The sequence below is a fragment of the Nematolebias whitei genome, chromosome 10 (assembly GCF_014905685.2).
Source record: "Nematolebias whitei isolate Nwh7 chromosome 10, NemWhi1, whole genome shotgun sequence".
Taxonomy (NCBI): domain Eukaryota; kingdom Metazoa; phylum Chordata; class Actinopteri; order Cyprinodontiformes; family Rivulidae; genus Nematolebias; species Nematolebias whitei.
In genome coordinates, this window is record NC_056507.1 from 10,609,684 (window position 1) to 10,629,780 (window position 20,097).

The 20,097-nt window shown below is 41.5% G+C and overlaps 1 protein-coding gene across 1 annotated transcript in view; it reads left to right on the forward strand.

Moving 5' to 3' along the window:
• jph3b (junctophilin 3b) overlaps window positions 1-20,097 on the forward strand; it is a 35,496-nt gene that overhangs the window by 7,313 nt on the left and 8,086 nt on the right. Inside the window, exons 2-4 of the mRNA XM_037683137.1 lie at window positions 1,201-1,566; window positions 12,320-12,444; window positions 13,516-14,462. Coding sequence (XP_037539065.1) covers window positions 1,201-1,566; window positions 12,320-12,444; window positions 13,516-14,462 — 1,438 coding nt within the window. The remainder of the gene's footprint in view (window positions 1-1,200; window positions 1,567-12,319; window positions 12,445-13,515; window positions 14,463-20,097) is intronic.

Sequence of the window (20,097 nt, forward strand, 5' to 3'; positions counted from 1 at the left end):
ATATAATTTTTTATTTATATTTATTTATTTATATTTTGTTGTTCTGTTTCCAGTTTTCCAGTTCACTTTTTTTTTAATTTAAAATTTTTTTTTTATGTAAGCTAACAAATGCTAGCCAGTTTACAGAAAGAGCATCTTATTCCTAAAGAGTATTTGGGCGACATATTTTTATTAAGTATGCTAATTGTGCTACAACAAGAAAAAGCCTCTTCAAAGTTTATATCTGTCTTTTAAAAAATATATTTTTTTCAATTCCCTATGATTTACTTCAAATATCTTGATTTGGCCCTTTGGAAAAAGAGTTGCCCAGTCTGTTTAAAACCCTAAAGACTGAACTGGAAACAGGAAGTCCAACCAGATGGACTGAAATATGCAGATTCCTTGAAGAAATGCATGTCACCCCTCACCTTTACGCCACAGATTTCAGCTACTAACGCAACAAACTTTGTGCCACCAAAAATGTAAAAATGAATTTTTGTGTCTTATAAGGTTAGTTGGCTGAGGCAGCCATCTTGAATTGAATCAGCTTTACATTTTAATAATTTGCAGATAAACATTCAGGGAATATTTCCTACAATCTGACACGACGCAGATATTCTAAGGACAAACTCCATATGTTTTTATTTTATTTAAAAAAAAAATATCCTGACAGAGAACTATGAACCCTGACTCAGTGTTAACATTTAAATACTGGGCTGTACAGAACGTAATCTCACTGTACTTAACTGTGCAATGACAATAAAGCTTATTCTGATTTTGAACTAAGAACAGAAAAGTTCAGGTTTATGTGGAATAATAATGTTTCATGCAAATATTGAAAATGTGCAATATTCCTCAGAGTTTAACAAAAACTCATTTTACAGCTTTGAAATACTCGTTTAATATAAAAAAAGTTTACTTTTTGTCACAGAATCATGACTCAACAGGTTTTTCCCACGTCGGTTCATACTAATATTTCTTTTTAACAAGACAAATCCAACTTTTTACCCTGAAACACCAGATAATTACCAGCAATATTCAGCTGACGCTTTTAACTCAGAGCTTCTGAATCACAGTCAGGATGTCTGATTTGGTTCAATGTAAAAATAAAAATAAAATTGTTTTTCTAAACTTATCTTCAAAACAACGATATTTGTTTCTCTCAGAGCTCACAGTTTATTTCCCATCAATAAAACCAATCTGACCTTTGACCTTTTCCAGTCTTGGCGATGCAGACGCAGAGCTGGCCGTAGCCGACGATGACGTGGACGCCACGGCGACAGAGACGTACTGCGGGGAGTGGAAGAACGACAAACGTACCGGGTTCGGCGTGAGCCGGCGGTCCGACGGGCTGCAGTACGAGGGGGAGTGGCTGAGCAACAAGCGCCACGGCTACGGCTGCACCACGTTCCCCAACGGCACCAAGGAGGAGGGGAAGTACAAGCAGAACGTCCTGGTGAGCGGCAAAAGGAAGAACCTGATCCCGCTCAGGGCCAGCAAGATCAGGGAGAAGGTGGACCGGGCCGTGGAAGCTGCGCAGAAGGCGGCGGAGATCGCCCGGCAGAAGGCTGAGATCGCCCTGTCCAGGTAGGCGCTCCGTCTGTGTGTCGTCTCCAAAGCCTCTGAAATTCAAAATGGCCACTTTTAAAACACTCTTACTTGAAGCTGTCTGAGTAAAAAAAACAAAATAACATTTTGCTTTGATTTTTCACCCATCAGTTAAGTTCTGTTGAAAAGTGAGCTGGTACTTTAGCTCGAATGTGTTGATGTCATTACTGCCTTGTCTGCAGTAATTAGGATGTTGCTCCGATCTGTCATAGTGAAGGCAGCACTTAGCTGAGAGGGCTTATTTACTGGTCCATGTACCTTTGAATCCTATATGATCATGGGGTATGGAGTAGCTCTGAAGGGTGGCCGGGCTCATAGACGAGGAGCTCCACCGTCCGGGGGAAACCCGAAGTAGAACCGCTTCTCCTCCTCATCCAAACAAGTCAGCTGAGGTGGTTCAGACATCTGATTAAGATCCCTCCTGGAAGCCTCTCTTTGAAGGTTTTAGGCAACGTACCTCAGAGAGGTGACTTGGTAACTGTGGAGACCACTGGAGTCCAGTGAATCCAGACTCATCAGATCAGGAAATGTTTTTTCCACTCTTTTATTGTCCAGGCTGTGTCCGTTTCCTGGTCTTAGCTGACCGGCGCGACACTTTGTGAGGTTTTCTGCTGCTGCAGCTCATCTGCTTCATGGCTGCTGTGAGTTCAGATGGTATGAGCTGCTGTTTCATTTTTGTCATCTCTTACCTGTCTGCCCACTCTCCTCTGACTTCTGACATCAACAAGGCATTTTTATCCACACAACTGCTGCTTCCTTCATATTTCACTAATGATGCTTGTGTGTGAAAATCCCAGTAGACCGGCAGTTTCTAAACTAATAGCAACAGCTCAAAGTCACATTCAAAGTCTCTTGAATCTCATTTCCGTCTCGTTGTAATGCCCAGTTTGAACTTCAGTAAGATGTCTTCGCATCATCTCAACGCCTAAATGCTTTGAATTTCTGCCATGCAATTAGTTATTTGTGTTAAAAACCAAATAAGCTGACGATGAGGGTATTTTTGGGTTCCCCAGGAGAAACTGGTGATCACTGCAGGGGAGTGGGAGGTCTGGGTTTTCCACTCTGACTTTTTTTTTCCTGTGATATGACCACTTTACTAATTAAAGGCCTAACATTCCTTAAAAGAAATACATCACCTTTCATGTGAGAGTTTTAAGTTTAGATGTTGTTTTCTTGAAGAAAAAAAAGATATGTTTTAGACTTTGGGGTCAAATCTTTAAGTTAATGTTAGGCAGGAAGTTTTCTGTCATGTTTCCACTGACCTGAGCTGAACTACAGATCCCTTCGCTCTGCTCACCTCACAGTCGTGCGCAGGAGTCGTGTTTGAAGAATAAAAGAAGCAGAAGCATTAAGTTCGATCCCGCCGACGATTTTTGATCAACATTGGAGGTTTGGACCGGAGCGATGCCAGACAGACAGAGTCAAGCTGAAAGTGGGTTAGCTTTACTATCGGGTTAGGAGAAGACTTTGGACCAGATCAGTTGAAATATGTGTCGCACTCTGACCTCATAGTCATTCTGTGAGTGTGGAATACCACCTGTCTGTTCTCCAGAGGACAGACAGTGGCAGTTTAAGAAATATATCAAATTATAAATTATGAAAACAAACATGGTGCCTCGCATATAGAAAGTAGCAGGTTCGCCCGTCGACCTTTCTGGGTGGAGTGTGTTCGTTCTCCCAGTATACAGTAGTTCCACGTCTACTGCGGGGTTTACATTCTGGACCCCCCCTGCAATAAGTGAAAATTTGGGAAGTAGGGATGTTATATTTATTTTAGTATTTTTATATATTTTAAGGCTTTATAAACCCTTCCCACACTTGCAATGTTCTAAACTTTGGTTGGCCTTGTAGCTGTTTTAAGTGCTCTATAAATAAAATGGTATGGTAAACTCTCAAACCTGCGTCATTTCAACAACATACGTACTTTGTATATGTAGCTACTAAATTTTACTCACCAGCTCTGCAGAAACAGCGGCTCGGTTCCGGTCTAGCAGACCTACCCTGCTGGTTCTGCTCCGGTTGTGTGCAAACACATTTTGGAGGGAGCCAGACTTTCAGATGGCCAGCATGGGACCAGGTGGTCCCGGTGGGCTCTAGAAAGAAGCCGGACCTACGGTCAGCGCCTTCCTGCTCGGAAGTCCTTGTGAGCCCGCTAGCAGCTCTCAGGTTCACCGATGAGTCTGGAGGTCCGGTTCTGCTCCTGTTCCCGGTGAGTTCCATGTGGCTCTCTGCATCTGATAGGCACTGTAATAAGCACCGAAATTTTTCAAATCAAATCAAAACTTTCCCTTTAATATTTCAGCAGAAGATAATGGGGATCCTGGGCGGGGCACTGTTGGCATCTGGGAAATGTAGTCGTTATGAGCGGGAATACAGTGGAGGCTTATTGAGGGAAAACTACAAAATGGCAGCTCCTGTCTGTAGCATTTTATTTTTCATTAACTTTGTACTGTGCTGTGTCCAGTACTGTCCCAATCATGTGAGTAATATTAATCAATCAATCAATCAACCTTTATTTATACAGGTAAATCCCATTGAGCCTCGAGGACTCATTTACAAGAGAGACCTGATTTCAACAAAGAAAGATGACAACAATGGACAACAGCAACAACAATAAACAGTTATAAAAAAAAGCATACTACAGTTTTTTTTTGTTTTTTTTTTAACAAATAGGATGGCTAAAAGGAAAAGGTAACAAAACAAAAAACAGCTAGATTCCAAGACAAATGTAGAAAACTAAAAACAGGAACATGTCAGCATTGGACCCAGCCAGGAGTCCAACAGATTTTTAAAGACACTTAGAGAGGTCAAATCATTAAAATGGACAATCGTGTGTTGTGTACTTTTTTTTTTAAGTGCACAATCTTACTTTGAAAAACCGTGAAAGAGCGAGTCCACGAAAGTCGAACCGCGAAGTAGCGAGGGACTACTGTATGCAGCTTTTCTCCAGGTAGTACTCCCACAGACCAAAAACATGCACGTTAGGTTCAGTGCCCGTACGTGACGTGTCCCCGTGATGGACTGCAGACCTGTCCAGCTCAACTCGTAAAGGAGACGCAAACAAAAAGAGTGGATGGAAACAAAACTCTTAGATATGTTTGGAATCTCTGTTGCATTGTTGGTGAACTTACTTGTGTTTGTATGTTTGTGTTCGTGTAATATTAAATGAAATTGGGACAATTGTTTATCAGCTGTATTTTGTGGTAAACAGAACTTTTTATCACCTGCCACCAAAAAGCAAAGGCGAGCAGTAATGTTTTTCATCATATCTGTGCATGTGTTTGTCTGTTAGCAAAATAGTTCACAAACCACTTGATGATTCTAATAAAACTTTTGGGAAATAATCATTAGATAAACATCTACAACTGGATTACTTCTGGAGACTATCTGATTTAAGATGTCCGCTGCAGCCATTCAGGCATCATTCACATAAACTCTGAGCGGAGCATTTTGCATAAATAGGCTCATCTTTTATTAATTTTTCATCATAACTATGACAATTCCATGATTTTAAACTGGAGCAGCATACGTTATAATGACTCTGCTTGATCCTGTTTTTAGATTTTATTTGCTTCTTCAGGTGCAGCGATGTGGCTCAGTGGCTCAACAGGTAACAGGCAGATGATGTTCAGAACGATGGCACAAATTAAACTTTTACCCTGCAGAACAACCTAATTCTGCCTCCAGTTTTAGCCTGGCCCAGATTCTGTAGCCTCTGCAGGAGCGTCCCAGAACTGAACAGCTGGGTGTTTCCTTCTGCAGACTCCAGGAAAAACCCTGAGAGGTGAAGAAGTCCGACTGTAATTACTGCGGTTCACGTTCTTGGAGTTTAACGCTTCTAAGAACAAGCAGAACGTCAATGTTCCCCATCGCTGAGAGATTTGAGCAGTGAACGTTTGTCGTTTTTGAGTTGAGATTCATTGAACAGATTTCGTTTTCGATTCTGGACTGGAATTGAACAGGGAATGTAAGTAAAGCTAAATGTTTTTGGTTCTAGATACTAAAGTGGGTGTGTGGAGAGGAACCGATGTAGAGGTTTTCATGACCGTCCTTTCCCGTGCTACAGATTTTAAGATGTTATTGTTCATGTTTTATAGCTTTTAATGGTCTAGCTCAGTGGTCTGCAACCTTTATCAAAAGAGCCATTTCTGCCCCTTTACAAACTAAATAAAATGTCTATGGAGCCTCAACACCTGCTAAAACTGTGATTATCAACTGGTGGCTAATGGACCACTTCAGGCTTGTTGGAGAGGGCTTTTTCAGCCAGTGGTGTGATATTCTGAAATTTTAATATCAAATTATTATTAATATTTATTGATTTTTTATATTTTGGGGCAAAAGAAAAGACTGGATTTATGTAAAGAAGAGAAAATATATATATTTTTTAAACCAATTTTATAAAAACTCAAACACAAGGATGCAGGTTTATGTGAGTTTTCTTTGTAATTTTGGTAACAATTCATAAAGTATCCTATTATGGAGTAATAAAGCATAAAGTTAAAAATTAGACCAGTTTGTTGGATATGTAATTGAATTTTAAAATGAATTTACTTTTTTTACTTGAATTTACATTTACTTTGACTTAGTTTTTTTCTTTAATTTTTATTATTGAGCTGACTCACCATATTTCTTCTATGCAACTTGCCTTAAAGGTACAAGTATTCCCCCCAAACATTTGGTGGATTTGAGAAAAAGATCACACCATAAGGCAGGAAGTGAGCTAAAAGAAGTGGTTAACTACTAGCATGATGTAGTCAACACGTTTTACTCCTTGCTAGTACTATCATTGACATGTTGGCAAATGAAATAACAGGAAAACTGCTAAAATTGCCATTTTTTTGTTGTAGGTAAAACGACCAATAAACTTCAGTTTTATATTAGTTTTGGTCAAAACCTAGAGCCGCTGCAGAAACACCAAAGAGCTGCATGTGGCTCCAAAATCTTTTCAACAAAACAACAGGGTCCTGGAGAACCCTCTTGTCCGGCTGAGACTCACGCTGCGGGGTACGTCAGAGATCTGTGGGGAGTTTGGCAGCTGATGTGTCTTTCAGTTCTGTCTCAGGAGGACGCTGAAGACGCTTATATATTTGGATTTATGATGGCAGGGTTTCTGCTCTTTGGCATCTGCGGGGCTCTGTTTTATAAACTTTTGAAGACGACATCGGCAGCAGTTTCAGCCATGGCAAAGCTTCCGAGTCAGTTTGAAGGTTTGGTTCATGCTATGAGGACTCAAAATCAGCTGATTTATGAGCTAAATCGTAAGATGGAGGCGATTTGTGAGAATCGCAGGCCACCTGCGGCTCCTAGGACTCGTCAGCATGTTGGGACTGACCTTGAGGAGGGCTTTTAACACAGATCAGTGGAGTGGATTCCCATAAATTTGGCCATTTTGGGCTGGAAAGTTCCAGCAGGACTCAAGGCTGATGAGGAAAAACAGTCTACCTGAAGAAAAATCAACAATTGTGGTTTATCTGAATCTGACTCCCCCGTTTGGCCTTGGATACGAGCCTACTATCAAGTTTTTCCTGGGACACGAATAACTAGGGACAAAGCTTCATCTATCACAACCCTCCCCCACCCCGAGAGAACTTCTGTGCAGGCTTATCACAACTGCTGGCTGAAATAACATTGTCAGAACTGTGGCCTATCTGAAAGCGCTCATGGACAAATCTCATCATGTTTATAAATGTGCTTGCTGGCAGAGTTTTGTTGATGTCTCAAACCGTGTCCTAATAGGACAAGATGTGAAGAGATATTTTTTGTAATACCACTATCTATCCTTATGGTTCTTACCCTTTTTTTATTTAAAAGTATTCTGATGAAGAGTAAGGGACCGCGCTTTTTAGCAGCAGCAACGTGCACTCCGCCCATCTTTCGGACGACTATACGAACATAATTTCACTGTATCCCGGTACAATGATAATAAAGCTTATTCTGATTCGAAGCTGCAGGTTGCAGACCTCAGGTCTAGCTTCATTTTATCTTCAGGCCCTTTAAAAGCACCATCCTACATCTAGAACAGTGATCCCTGCTGTTTTTTACGTCATGGATCTGTTTCACTCAAGACCGCTGTTCTCAGGGACGAGTGTGGAAAAAGAAGCTCTCCAGCAAAGTTAGGCTTTTGTTCATTTTGTCTGAGTTACCTTGTAGGTTTTTAAAGGTTACCTTTAAGGTGTAAAAGACTCGCACTGAACTCAAGAAGAGCTTGACAACTCACTTTGTATTTTTTATACAATGGTGCAGCCTTTGATGCCTGTAAAGTTCTTTATAAATTCATTGACAGTAAATGTCCCTTTACTTTACTCATGTCTCCGTTGTGTCACTGGCCTACCTGTGAATAGTAACAACCAGAGACTGCCGCTCTGAGCTCTGTGGACGGAGGCCCTCGCTGCAGTTCTCTGACCTCGTTTCATCAGCTAGCCTAAAGCGCAACACACACTCTCCCACAGCTACACACTCACTCACAGTTTCCATCCCATCAGAGGACGCTAGCGTTCATTTCCAGGAAACTACAGACAACTTTAAACCAAAAATCAACCGATTTGTTTGCAGGATGACTTGTTTTGTGCTCAGATAGTAAGTCAGCACGGCGTGTAAACAGATTTATGTTCCCACAGCACGAGTACACACGTACACATGATTAGCGGTGATGCAGACCGGAAGGCTCAGAGAGAGATGAATCATCCTCATCATCATCAGCTGCTCCAGAGTGATGCTGGAGGAGCTTAGTGCACGAGTCCCACATCAGACATTTTCTTTTCCTCAGATCATCCCGTCGTTGTTTGACTGACATCATCTTCTCTTTTCTCGTCATATTTCTTTGCATCGCTCAGTTGGTAGTTTTAAGTTAGTTTTAAAATTAGTTTTAAAGTTAGTTTTAAAATGTCTAATGATTCCAGGAAAACTAACTCATGTTCAGCATCAGGAGCTGAAATGTATGGAGGGCCGTCAATGTCATTATTTACAAAGAAAAACAACTTCAATTCGTAAACAGTTAACAAAATGGTGTAAAAATACATTAAAATAAATACATATACAAGTAATAACTTCAAAGACTCAATATATTTTTGGTAATAAAAAAAATAAAAAAAACAATATTAATTAATTAAACTGTTCATTATGTTTTAAATTTAAGTTAATTTAAATGAGCAAAAATGAAATCACTTATGACTTGAAGGTATAATTGTTTTTAAAACGAAAACATGACTACAAAATATGTTATAAATTATAAAATTAATATAAAATAAACATTTAGTGACATTATTTTTTAACTAAAGTTACAAGTACAATAAAACCCTTATGTGAATAAAATTAAAAATATTTAAAATAAGTGTTGTTTATTTATATATTTAACAAACTTTCTTTATTTAACCATTTGTAATATTGTTTGTGACAACAATAAAATGTAATTTTATTTTTTAGAAGGATTTCGTGTTTATATTTACATAAAGAATGTTTTACGCCATAGCATTTTAGAATATTTAACCCAAACAATTGTTTTATTAGTGAATCACTGACAGCAAATGAACACAATATGCCTTTTTTATAGCATAAATTGTAAAATAATGTTAATTATGTCAAAGTCTTTGGTGCTGCAGCATCAGAACTTGAAGCTTCAAAAGCATCAGTTCATTCTGAGTTTTTTACTTTGATGAAAACTTCACGATGCCTTTCTGTCAGAAAAACATTTCCTGCTCCCCCTCACCTCTCGGTTGTTTGACTCATGTGCCGTTCTGCAAATTATTCTGTCTCACAATTAAGCAGAAGTGATTCACTGAAGTTAAACATCTTCTTTCAGCCTCTCCACTCATCATCACCATCTCCTTTGATGAAGACTATCCTCGACTCTCCCTTTCTCTCCTCCTGCCCTTCATCTGCAGCTCCTTTTCTTTTCTCTTGGACAGTGCATCATGTATTTGCGTTTATATTTTGCATCAAGCCTTCTTTAAAGAGGCAGCTCCTGGCAGAAACCGGTGGTTTTATTGGGAGATTGTTGCGGGACAGGAAGTGAAGCAGGAAGAGATGATGCAGAAACAGTTTATTCATAATTTAATCTGATTTAACGTTAACATTTCTATATCAAACCTAGCAAACACCGAGACAGTCTTTACCTCTCCCCTTTCCCCCCCCTCACTCACATGATGTTTAGTTAACTGTGGTCTGGCACAGACGAGCAGAGAGGAAGAGAAATCAATAGCCATCGACATGCAACACTGCATCAAGACTGTTACTGCCCAGAGAGAAGATGCGGATGCACAGAAAGACGGGTGAAAAACTAGGAGACAATGAAACGAAGAGAAATGGAAAAAGGGGTTGTTTTTACAAACAAAAAGGGTAATTAGAGAGAGAGACACAAACAAAACGAGATGTGAAAAGGATGCTGCGAAGCTGTTAGAGAGATGAAAAGCCTGTCAAACACAGAGGCAAGGAAATTATTTATTTTCTGATATTTAATACGTCCTCTGGAAAAATGATTGCTGCCCGTTTAAACAGGAAAATCCTCCCATTGTGCAGCTCTGTAGTAATTGTCCTTCCACAGAAACTGTGATTAATGGGAGTCGTGTAATTTGTTTCTTCCTGCTGTTTGTCTCTTTCTTGGAAAACAAGATTTGTCAGCTTCAATAAAACCCATTAAAACAGATAATTCAGATATAAATGTGCCTGTCCTGTTTATGATACCTGATTATTGTAGATTTGTTGTAAATTAAGACAGCCGGGGAGCTGAAGGAGGTTAGTTCTTTGTGTGGAGCTTCTGGTGGGAAACACAACCCGATGTGTCTGACTCAACAAACGTCTCGGGCTTCAGGTGCACACGATGAGGCAGAGGTTTGAACAAATCAGCCATCCTCACACGTAGAGCATATAACACAAGCACTGACACATTTCATTTTTACTCATTATAGTATTCAATATGAAAAACATAGAGAGCACGAGACAGAGTGCACTATTCTTGTCTCTGAGATAAAACAAAAACTGAAGAAAACCAAGATTTCTCTTGAAACTAGAATCGCAAGCAACGCATACATCCTTTAAACCTCAGTTTTACTTTTTTAACTCTTTGTCTCGTATGATTTCCCTCATATACGCCTGGTATCACTGCTAACATGTGAAGTTGTGATTGTATGGAAACTGATGGTTGTGGATGTATTACCAACATATTTTAATGTCTAATCCCCATCCTGGTCAAGCAAATAACCTAATACTAACCCAACACCTGGGATTTAATCTGACTTTATTTCCCTACCCTGCAAAACTCATCTTAACCCCTCAACCCAGATTCTAAACTTTTAAAAATATCTTATCTATGGTTGTATACCAGATGCAACAGGTCCAAGACAGAAACCCAGACCTTCTCCCTAGTAAAACTCTCCAGCTCCTCCTGAGGGATTCCAAAGTGTTCCCAATCCAGTCCCTCCAGCAAATTCTGGGTCTGTTCTGGTGTTTTGTCTCATGCTTGGAAAACCTCCAGAAGAAGGTGATTCCTGAACCACCTTAACAGACACCTTTCATTTCATTTATTTATACAGGTTAGTCACGTTGAGACACATTTGCAAGAGAAACCTGCTTTCATTGGGAGGAGGAGCTGCTTTACTCTGAGCTCCTCGTCTTTAAGGCTGAGCCCACCAGCCTTCAAAGGAAATTCATGCCAGCTGCTTGCATCTACGATCTCCTACTTTCAGTCATGGTTCACACTTATGAGCATATGTAAACATAGATGGACCTGTAGAGAGCTTTGTGTTTCTGTTTAGCTCTTTCTTCACCATGATAGACCAAAAACTTACTCATTACTGCCCTGATCCATTGGTACATCTCCCATTCCATGCTACCATCACTTGCGAACAAGATTCCAACTCTTTCTCTTGGGGCTCATGCCTAATCCAGTGAGGGAAGTCCACGTTTTTCCAACTGAGAACCAGGCCTCTGGTCTCTGATTTAATCACAGCTTCCTCTCACTCGACTGCAAATCACCTCAGTTTACGCTCAGGTTTATATCTCCAAGACACCAAAGGAACGGCATCGCCTGTACAAAGCAGAGATGAAAGGTGAGCTGAGTGGCAGTCTTTGTTGTATACACACACCTAAAGTTTCATTGTTAAACAATGTGAGTCTGACGTTATTCACCCTGGACCATCGTTTCCTTCAGCTCTGGTTTGTGGATCTCTGGATCAGACAAGTCGCCTCATGACTGAGATGCTAAAATGTTACAACTTAGCTCGAGAACGGGACAAGAACAGTGAAATCAGACCAGAAAAGCAAGAATCTCAGATGGTTTGAATAGCTATCACTTTTTAAAACACAAGTTAAAAAAAAGCTCCAGATTGCAAAATGTGCAACATTTAAATGAATTATGGTGAAACCAACAAGAAAGACGGGAGCTCCGGTCGAGCAAACACAACCGTGAAATGTTTACCTCTAATTTATTCACAATCAGAGGTTCAGGACTTTGATTTGAGTTCATGCAGCCAATAAATTAGATTATGTTAGATTACAGATTTCTTTTTGTGTGTGTGTGAAATTAGTCCCAACAATTACTGTTGATTTGTGTTCAATTTTGTCAAACTTAAAAACTTGTAATCAAATTATTTCCTTGTTCTTTGTTCCAAAACTCTGTTTCTCTGATCATTTAGTTATTTTACATCACAACCAGAGATTATTTGAATTTCGTTTCTTCTTTTGAAATGTTTAAAATTGCAGATGAGAAGTAGTTTTTTTCTAATGTTTTGTGTTTCAGGACGGCTCACGCCCAGGGGAAGGCAGAGGCGGCGGTGGGAGCGGCTCAGAAAGCCCAGGAGGAGAGTCGCATGGCCAGGGTGACCGCCAAGCAGTTCTCCCCATCCTTCCAGCACCCTGGAAACGGTGGGCACACACACACATACACACTTTCTTGTAAATGTACTTTTTGTGGATTTTGCATTGACTTCCATTCATTTTCTATAGTCTAACCCTGACCCTTACCCTAAACCTAACCATTACTAGTACATGCCTAACCCTAACCCATCTGCAATTCACACCCCCCAACGAGACTTCTCCTTGTGGGGACCTGGCTTTTGATCCCTATAAAGAGCAGTTGGTTCCCACAATGCATGATGTTTTTTGTAAAATTGTTCCCTACAAGGTAACTTGAAACAAAAACATGCCCATGCACACACACACACATTAAACTCACAAACGTCTCTCATCTGCAGCATGTGTATATTTATGTGTACAAGAATTTAAAACAGACCAACCAAGCAACACGTATGTGTGCGTCCGTGTGTGTATTTGCATGTGTATATGTTTTTGTGTATGTGTGTGTGTCAGTTGGAGGCGCTGACGATAAAGGTCAGTGTCGGCCCCCCCTCCAGCTTTATGTTTCTGCCTCTGTCACTCACACCTGTGAAGCTCTGCAGGAAGTCAGAGCATACGAACACGACACACGCTGACTTTATGACACGTGCCGTTCACTTCCACACGCCGGCGCTTCCTCGTTTGCCTTTTGTCTGCTCTCAGTGCCACTACACAATAAAACAACAACATGAATGCTAACATTTAGCAGCACCTTTGTTTAGATATCTGGGACATCAGAGTCAACACATCATGTTTCCTTTCAGTTTTCTTTTAAAGTAATCCTACCTTGTGAGACAATGTGCATTTAAATATCTCATATTTAGACATTTAAGTTTTAAAAACACACAACTTTAGCTTTAGTCAACCCTGGTTACCAACCTGGGGTGCAGTTTTACCATTTAATGCCAGAGATTTTATTAAGACAGAGATGATTTAGAAAGAAATTTACAACAAAGTTTTCAAACATGAATAGGCGTCGTTGTCTTTTAATTTAAGTCTAATTTAGTGGATTCAAGCCCCCTAAATTAGACCTAAGGCCCAGTTACAAACAAACTTTATTTGCTTCCTTCATAAGTTTTTTTTTTTCTGGTGTTCCTGCAGGGATGGAGGTGCAGCGTCCCAAACATCAGGTGTCCAGTGAAGCAGAGTGCGAGGGGTTATCGAGTAGTGCTGGAACAGCTGAAAGCCCGGATCTGTACATGAAGAGTGCTGGTTCTGATGATCCTTCTAACGATGCCGCCACCCCAGACCTCAGCCCTCCTTCCTCCTCACCCCCTCACACACCGCCTCCTCCTGCCCGGCCGTCCCAACGCAGCAAGAGCGCCCGCTTCCACCGTCAGAGCGCCGTGGACCATGGAGACAGGGGGAAGGAAGGAGGAGAGAGGAGCGAGAAAGGCGGGGGAGGAGGGGAGACGGAGATCCAGGTGCTGATGGAGGGTGGAAGCGAGGGAGGAGTAAAAGAGGAGTGTCCACGTGCCAACAACTGGAGCGAGGACAGAAGGAAGGGGATGTTGTCAAAAGGAAGGGGCGGGGTCAGCGGGCAAGGGGTAAACCGGACCAACGGACACAAACACAGCTCCTCCAATCACAAATCACGGGAGCACGGCTCCTCCAATCACAGACAGCCTAGAGGGGACAGGTGGACTGAATCGTCTTCATCTGCCACGTGGACGTCCGGGCACAGGGGCGTACACAGCAGGGGGGGGCAGCTGCTGGAGCAGGATGAGGAGAAAATTAGCAACTACGAGATGGAGATGAAGCCTTTACAGCCCAGAGACTCCACTACCCACAAACCCCATGGGCACGTGGAGGAGACGCAGGGACACGCCCATGGAGAGGGGCGTTCCCACGCCACGCAGCGACAGAGGCATAAGAACCGGGACACGAGGGATGGGGGGAAAGACTTGGTGCACAAACTGGACAGATCGGGGGATAAAATGGAAACACGTCCTCTGCGACGGAACCTCACTCTCTCCCCCCCTCTGAGATCCTCCCCCATCACACCGGAGCAGCAAGACCTGAGCGTCACACCGAGCAAAGGCAACTCGGTAAGATGACGTCATAAATCTCTCCTTCCACCTAAGTTTACGTGAACATCCTCTTCAGTGGCATTTTACAAATCGCATTATATTTTCTGTGATAAAAATATATTTTATGTTGCTTAATATTTAATTTATTGACTAAGTTAATGAACACAATGGAACTGTCTGACACATGAGAGCAGTGGCGGTTTGCCGAACACTCGCGCCCGGTAAAAGTTTTTTCACTTCTATTAAAAAATAGAAAAGTGAAGAAGTGATGTTTTCTGCTCCAGTCCCCTCTGTCTGCTCCAAACAGGTCTATAGTAAACAGAATATCTCCACTGTTGGTCTCAACAGGTTTCACTTCAGCACTTCCTGTGTTTTAGCTCCGTCAGATCAAGTGATAGTGGTCGTATTAATGCGCTAAAAACAGCTGAATGTGTCCACAGGGCAGAAAATCTGACGCCCCACATGAGGCTATTGAAGTTGCCTGTTTGGATCACTGGACCTGTTCCAATCCACTTGATGAATACCGGTCGCTGAACGGTAGCACCCCATAACAGTAAATAAGTAAAAGAAACTGAGAATGCATCACTAATACTTTGTAAATATTTTGAATTCAATTTAAAAACAGTTAAAAAAATGCACAGAACAAAACAATACACAACAAGCTCAGTTAATAAGTCATTTACATTATTTTTAGGAGGAAATACTTTGTGGAGCAAATTAATTTTTTAGGTGGAGCTGCACCCCACCTGCCCCAATGAACCGACCACCACTGATCCTCTTTCTCCAGAAGCTAGACTAAACATTAAAACCCACAAAAATTTAAACTCCACAGCTAAATTCATGTTTGGACACGTTTAGAAATATCAATATGTAGTACCAGCATTTAGTATACCGTCGCGTTCTATAGGTTTTTAGCTTCTCATAAAGAGGCCGGTAATCAACATCAGCATCACCTGCTGTAAGCTCCTCCCATTTCAGATTAACTACATCACCCACAAGACAGCGGTTAAAAACAGGATTTAACTTGTTCTGCACTGCTTCTGATTGGGTCAAACATAGGGGATCAGGTAAGGCATGACACCTGAGGGATGATGACTGGGTAAAAGTTAAGCACTGGTAATTAATTGGATGCACAACTGGCCAAGTTCCTGGACTCTGAGGACTGTAAAACAGTCTGTGGAGTGGGGTTGTTAAAAAATTATAATAGGGCCAATGAAGAATCACGTTCTGTTATAAACTTTATTTTTATTTTTTTTTACTTTCTAGATGATGTCACTGAGAACAGCCCAAGTAAACTCATTAAAGCTTGTCCTCCCCATTAAATTCAAATTTATAATTTAATCTAGCATATCCACCACTGTCTTGCTTGCCAAAGTTTAAAACAAAGCTCTTACATGATTGGTACGCCCCTCCTCCATTGCTGGCCCTCTTCCTTGTTGACAGTCTTGTCAAACTGCTTGAAAACAACAAAGTCCATGCTCAATAATCCAGGTATAAAATCCAACATTTTTCAGTCAGGTCATCTGGACAGTTTCTTTTTTTGTGCTGAAACGAGGGGAGGGGCGTACCAAAGAGACCATCTTATCACAAGCAGAACTGGTTTGTTCCACTTTGGAGTAAGCTGTTGGAGGAAGAATCAGTTTTGTTGTGTGTTTCCTTGACTGATGAAGCCTTCCGGATCGAAGGCAAAACGTTTCAGCACAAAAAAAGAAACTGTCCAGATGACCTGACTGAAAAATGTTGGATTTGCAATTAATATTCTTTTAATAACTTTAATCATCTCAAGCCACACAGCTAAAGATTATCGCACCAGAGTCACCAATTTTTCATTGGTTGATAATTAGTCTCCCAACAAGACGTCTCAACTATTTCTATCTTAGTTTCTGGATTCATTCATCTAAGATGATTACAATAAAATCTGGTGACTTTTGTTGCGAGCAGGACCTCGCAGATAGTAGCTGAAGGTTATTCTGCTGCTAACAGCCGATATTCGTCTTTCTGCAAGGTTTTGATCCACGGATGCAGAAATCCACATCCTTTCAGCCAACAGCCTCGATGTTGAGGGAATAACGTTGTTAGATTACCTGAAACCTTTCAAAGCTGTCAAGCATTTAAACTCCTTTCCCACCATAACAAGCCAGCTGTGTGCAGGTGAGAGTGGAGTCAGGTGTTTTCACTCCTCTTTTTTATTTGTTACTCGTCTATTTCTGGCACTTCTCAACCCAAAGCAACACTTTCACAGTCTCCCTGGAGAGGCTGTCAGAAACCGTGTGCTGTTTCCTCTCACGCTTTAAATCCACCGGAGCTCAGGTTTCACTCTACCTTTCAGTTCGGCTGCTCGGGTCTGTTATAAACACATTCTGCAGGAGGATGATCTCTGGGAGATCAGAAGTGGAGCTTCGGAGTGCTGGTCTAACAATTTTAGTTTTAGCTTCATGGTTCTTTTTGTAGCAAACTGATGAATTTATGCTTATAAACTGGAGTCTCCTCAACAGGGAAACAAGTTTATTGTTCACCAGTGGACTTTATGTCAGTGGATAACTGGTTGTTACTCCAACATCTGCCTATTTAATGTTGAACATCTAAAAAGCTGCTGAGACTAAACCAAAAACTGTGTGAAAGTAAACTAACATTACTCAAAGGAATGCATATCGCCCATTTTCCTGTGTGCCAACGTTTTAAACAAAGCAGGTACATGTTCACAAAACGACACAATGGAATTTTGACCCACTCTTCTTTCCAGCGTTGCTTCAGTTCATTGAGGTTTCTGCTCAGCTCCCTCTGATATGCTTTGTTTGCTGCAGTGCATTCTGGGTAAACATCTGTCATTAGGTATTTGGTCCCAGAAGTGTTGCGGTTCCATCAGATGAAACTTTCCAAACGTCAGTCGTACCGCCTTGTTTTTAGAGAGAAGGGGCTATCTGCTGCACCCCTTACAAACAAGCCATGACCTATGACCTTTAACCTGCTAACTGAGGCCTGTAGAGTCTGAGCTTTAGTGCATTCTCTGAGTACTGCACGGTCTGACCTTTGGGGTGAGAATCTGCTGGGAAGATAGCTGTCTCAAAAATTTTCCACTTGCGAATATTCTCTCATTCTATCCTGATGCTGCTCAATAATCAATAATCCAGGGAGATCAATCTAACCATGCTGAGTCAGGTCCTGTGGACGGATTCTTCTTTGTTGAAACGTTTCGTCTTTTATCCAGAAGACTTCTTCAGTGTGAGGAACTGCAACAGACTCAGTCTTATAAGCCGCTCGTTCTCACAGTGGATCAACCCGTTTGCTGGTGACATCCAGAACTAGCTACTCACATGTAAAAATGAGGACCATCAGTTAGTGCCCTGATGGCCACTTGCTATTCACAGAGAGCTGAGTGATTCTTGCAATAACAGCATTGTAAGAGGGGAACCTGTTGATGGACAAGTTCTCTTCACGAAGATGGCTTCTTTCTCTCAAACCAACATTCCCTGCACGTCCTTGATGGAGGATTCTATCTTTTGTAGAACAATGTGACTCCAGATAAGTTGGAAATGACCTTTGACCTTTCCCAGATTGATGGGCAGCTGCAGCTGCTTCTTTAGTCATTGCTGATGTCTTTCCAGCCTGGTGTGTTACCACTCACCTGTAGGCTCCACAGCTGCAAAAATTGCTGTTTTTTCCGGAGGTGGTTCCACTGATGAGTTGATCAGCAGCTCCTGGCTGATCCTGAACTGATCCTGAACTGATCCTGATCTAATCCTGAGGCAGCAATGAGGCTGGAACCAAATTTTAACTCACAGATTTAACTTTTCATTTTTGTTTAATAAATAACGTCTCAGTAGAATCTGTGTTTATTTATTTAAGGTTAGATGTGAATAATTTTAGAGCCTTTTAAAGACCCGATCAGGTTTTTTAAGTCCTGAAACGTAAAACCCTGAACTGAAAGAAGGTTGACTTTAGTTTTTTCATGACTGCCTGTTTTTTTTTGTTTTTTTTAGCAGTTTTGTCCGTTTTTAGTGGTGCCTTTAACTTTTTCTATTTTAATATACATAAAAGGTTTTATCAGGAAAACTCTTAATACAAGAATGCATCTTCACATTTAGAAGCTTTAAATATTGAGATCAAAACACGACTGACCTATTTTGATCCCCAAGAATCAATAGTTCTGATGGGAGAACTGACGATTGTAGCTTTGATTGCAATCATCCTGAAATGCTCAGTCATTAGGTCGAACATTTCATGTCTTCATAGTTTAATAAACCGACAGCAGCTGTATGGTGCATTTGTCATATTTGTCGTGTCGCTGCTACGCATTGATTTGACTAAAAGGATTTGTTACCCGCTGTCATGAGGATCCAGCCTGTCCACCGTGACATAACGCAGCGTTATCCTGCATATTAAGATAATCCTAAGGGAGAAGAACAAGGTTTACCCTCATGAAATAAAGAGAAATCTTTTTTCATGCTATGAGTAGGCAGAGGGGATTACACTGCTGTAATATGATTTATATTTTTTGGGTTCTGTCTTAACTCAGCCCCAATGGACCGCACTAATCCTGTGTAATATTACGGCTGCAGCATTAGCTAATGAAAGCATCAGTTGCATTCCGCACATTTCTGGACGCTTTGGGAATAAACGCCACTTCTCTCTCACCTTGTGTGAGCTGATGAAACCAGCTCCTCGCGTGACTTTAATTCACTTTAATTCATCTGCAAAGGGAACGAAACGGCTACCAGCTGCAAGAAGCTGCAAACACACGCATGCAGACATTTATACATGCAGACACGTCTGCAGAAACATGTCAAACACACGCAGACACGTCTGCAGCAACATGTAAAGAGAAGCCCAGCAGTTCTTTCTGCACCTTAGTAACAACAGAGTGAAAAACCTGCCCCTTTCTCACCGAAAGACCCCCATTGGTTCGCTCGTGCTCTGTTGCTAGGGAACAGCGTATGCCTCGCATCAGCAGCAGCCAATCAGTGAGTGTGCGTCAGGGATGGTGAAGGGGAGGGAGCGTTTTGTGTGTGTGTGTTTGCATCAGCAGAGAGGCAAGTGAGATCCGTGTAAAACAGGTACAAAGTGCGCACAGATACAATCTGCCTCACATAAACGCACAGCGAGCGCCATGGGACCGAACACGGCTCCAACATGCAGACGTGCAGCTGCACACGTCTTTGAGAAAGTCAGCAAATTCACACACGCGTCCTCGAGTTAGCTTCAGCTAGAAGCAGTGAATTATTTAGAAACAGTGAAGCAGATGCTCAGCTTGTTGGCGTAGTAGCCCCTGTTTTATGAAGCTTTGGAACCAAAATAGCTCCTCAATGTTGGCATTCACTCGAAGGCACCAGCTAGTCTTTCTGGACCACTGGAAGGAGCACATGTGCATCCCACTAGTGCACGTTTACACGAGTGACCAGACCGTCAAGTGTCTGACAGTCCACAACACCAGGAGAGCAAAGAGGTGCTTGTTATAAGACAATATAATATTAAAGGCCCAGCGTTCCTTGACTGAATGCATATCACCCGCTAGCTTTTCTGCCAGAGTTTTAAAGTAGGACAGTTTTAAACTGGTCTGCCCACCTGTCCTGGTCCTGCATCATCCTGCTGCTGGGGCCACAACAGGAAACATTACAGTCCAGATGAAAGCACAATGAGCTTCTGCAAACACAAG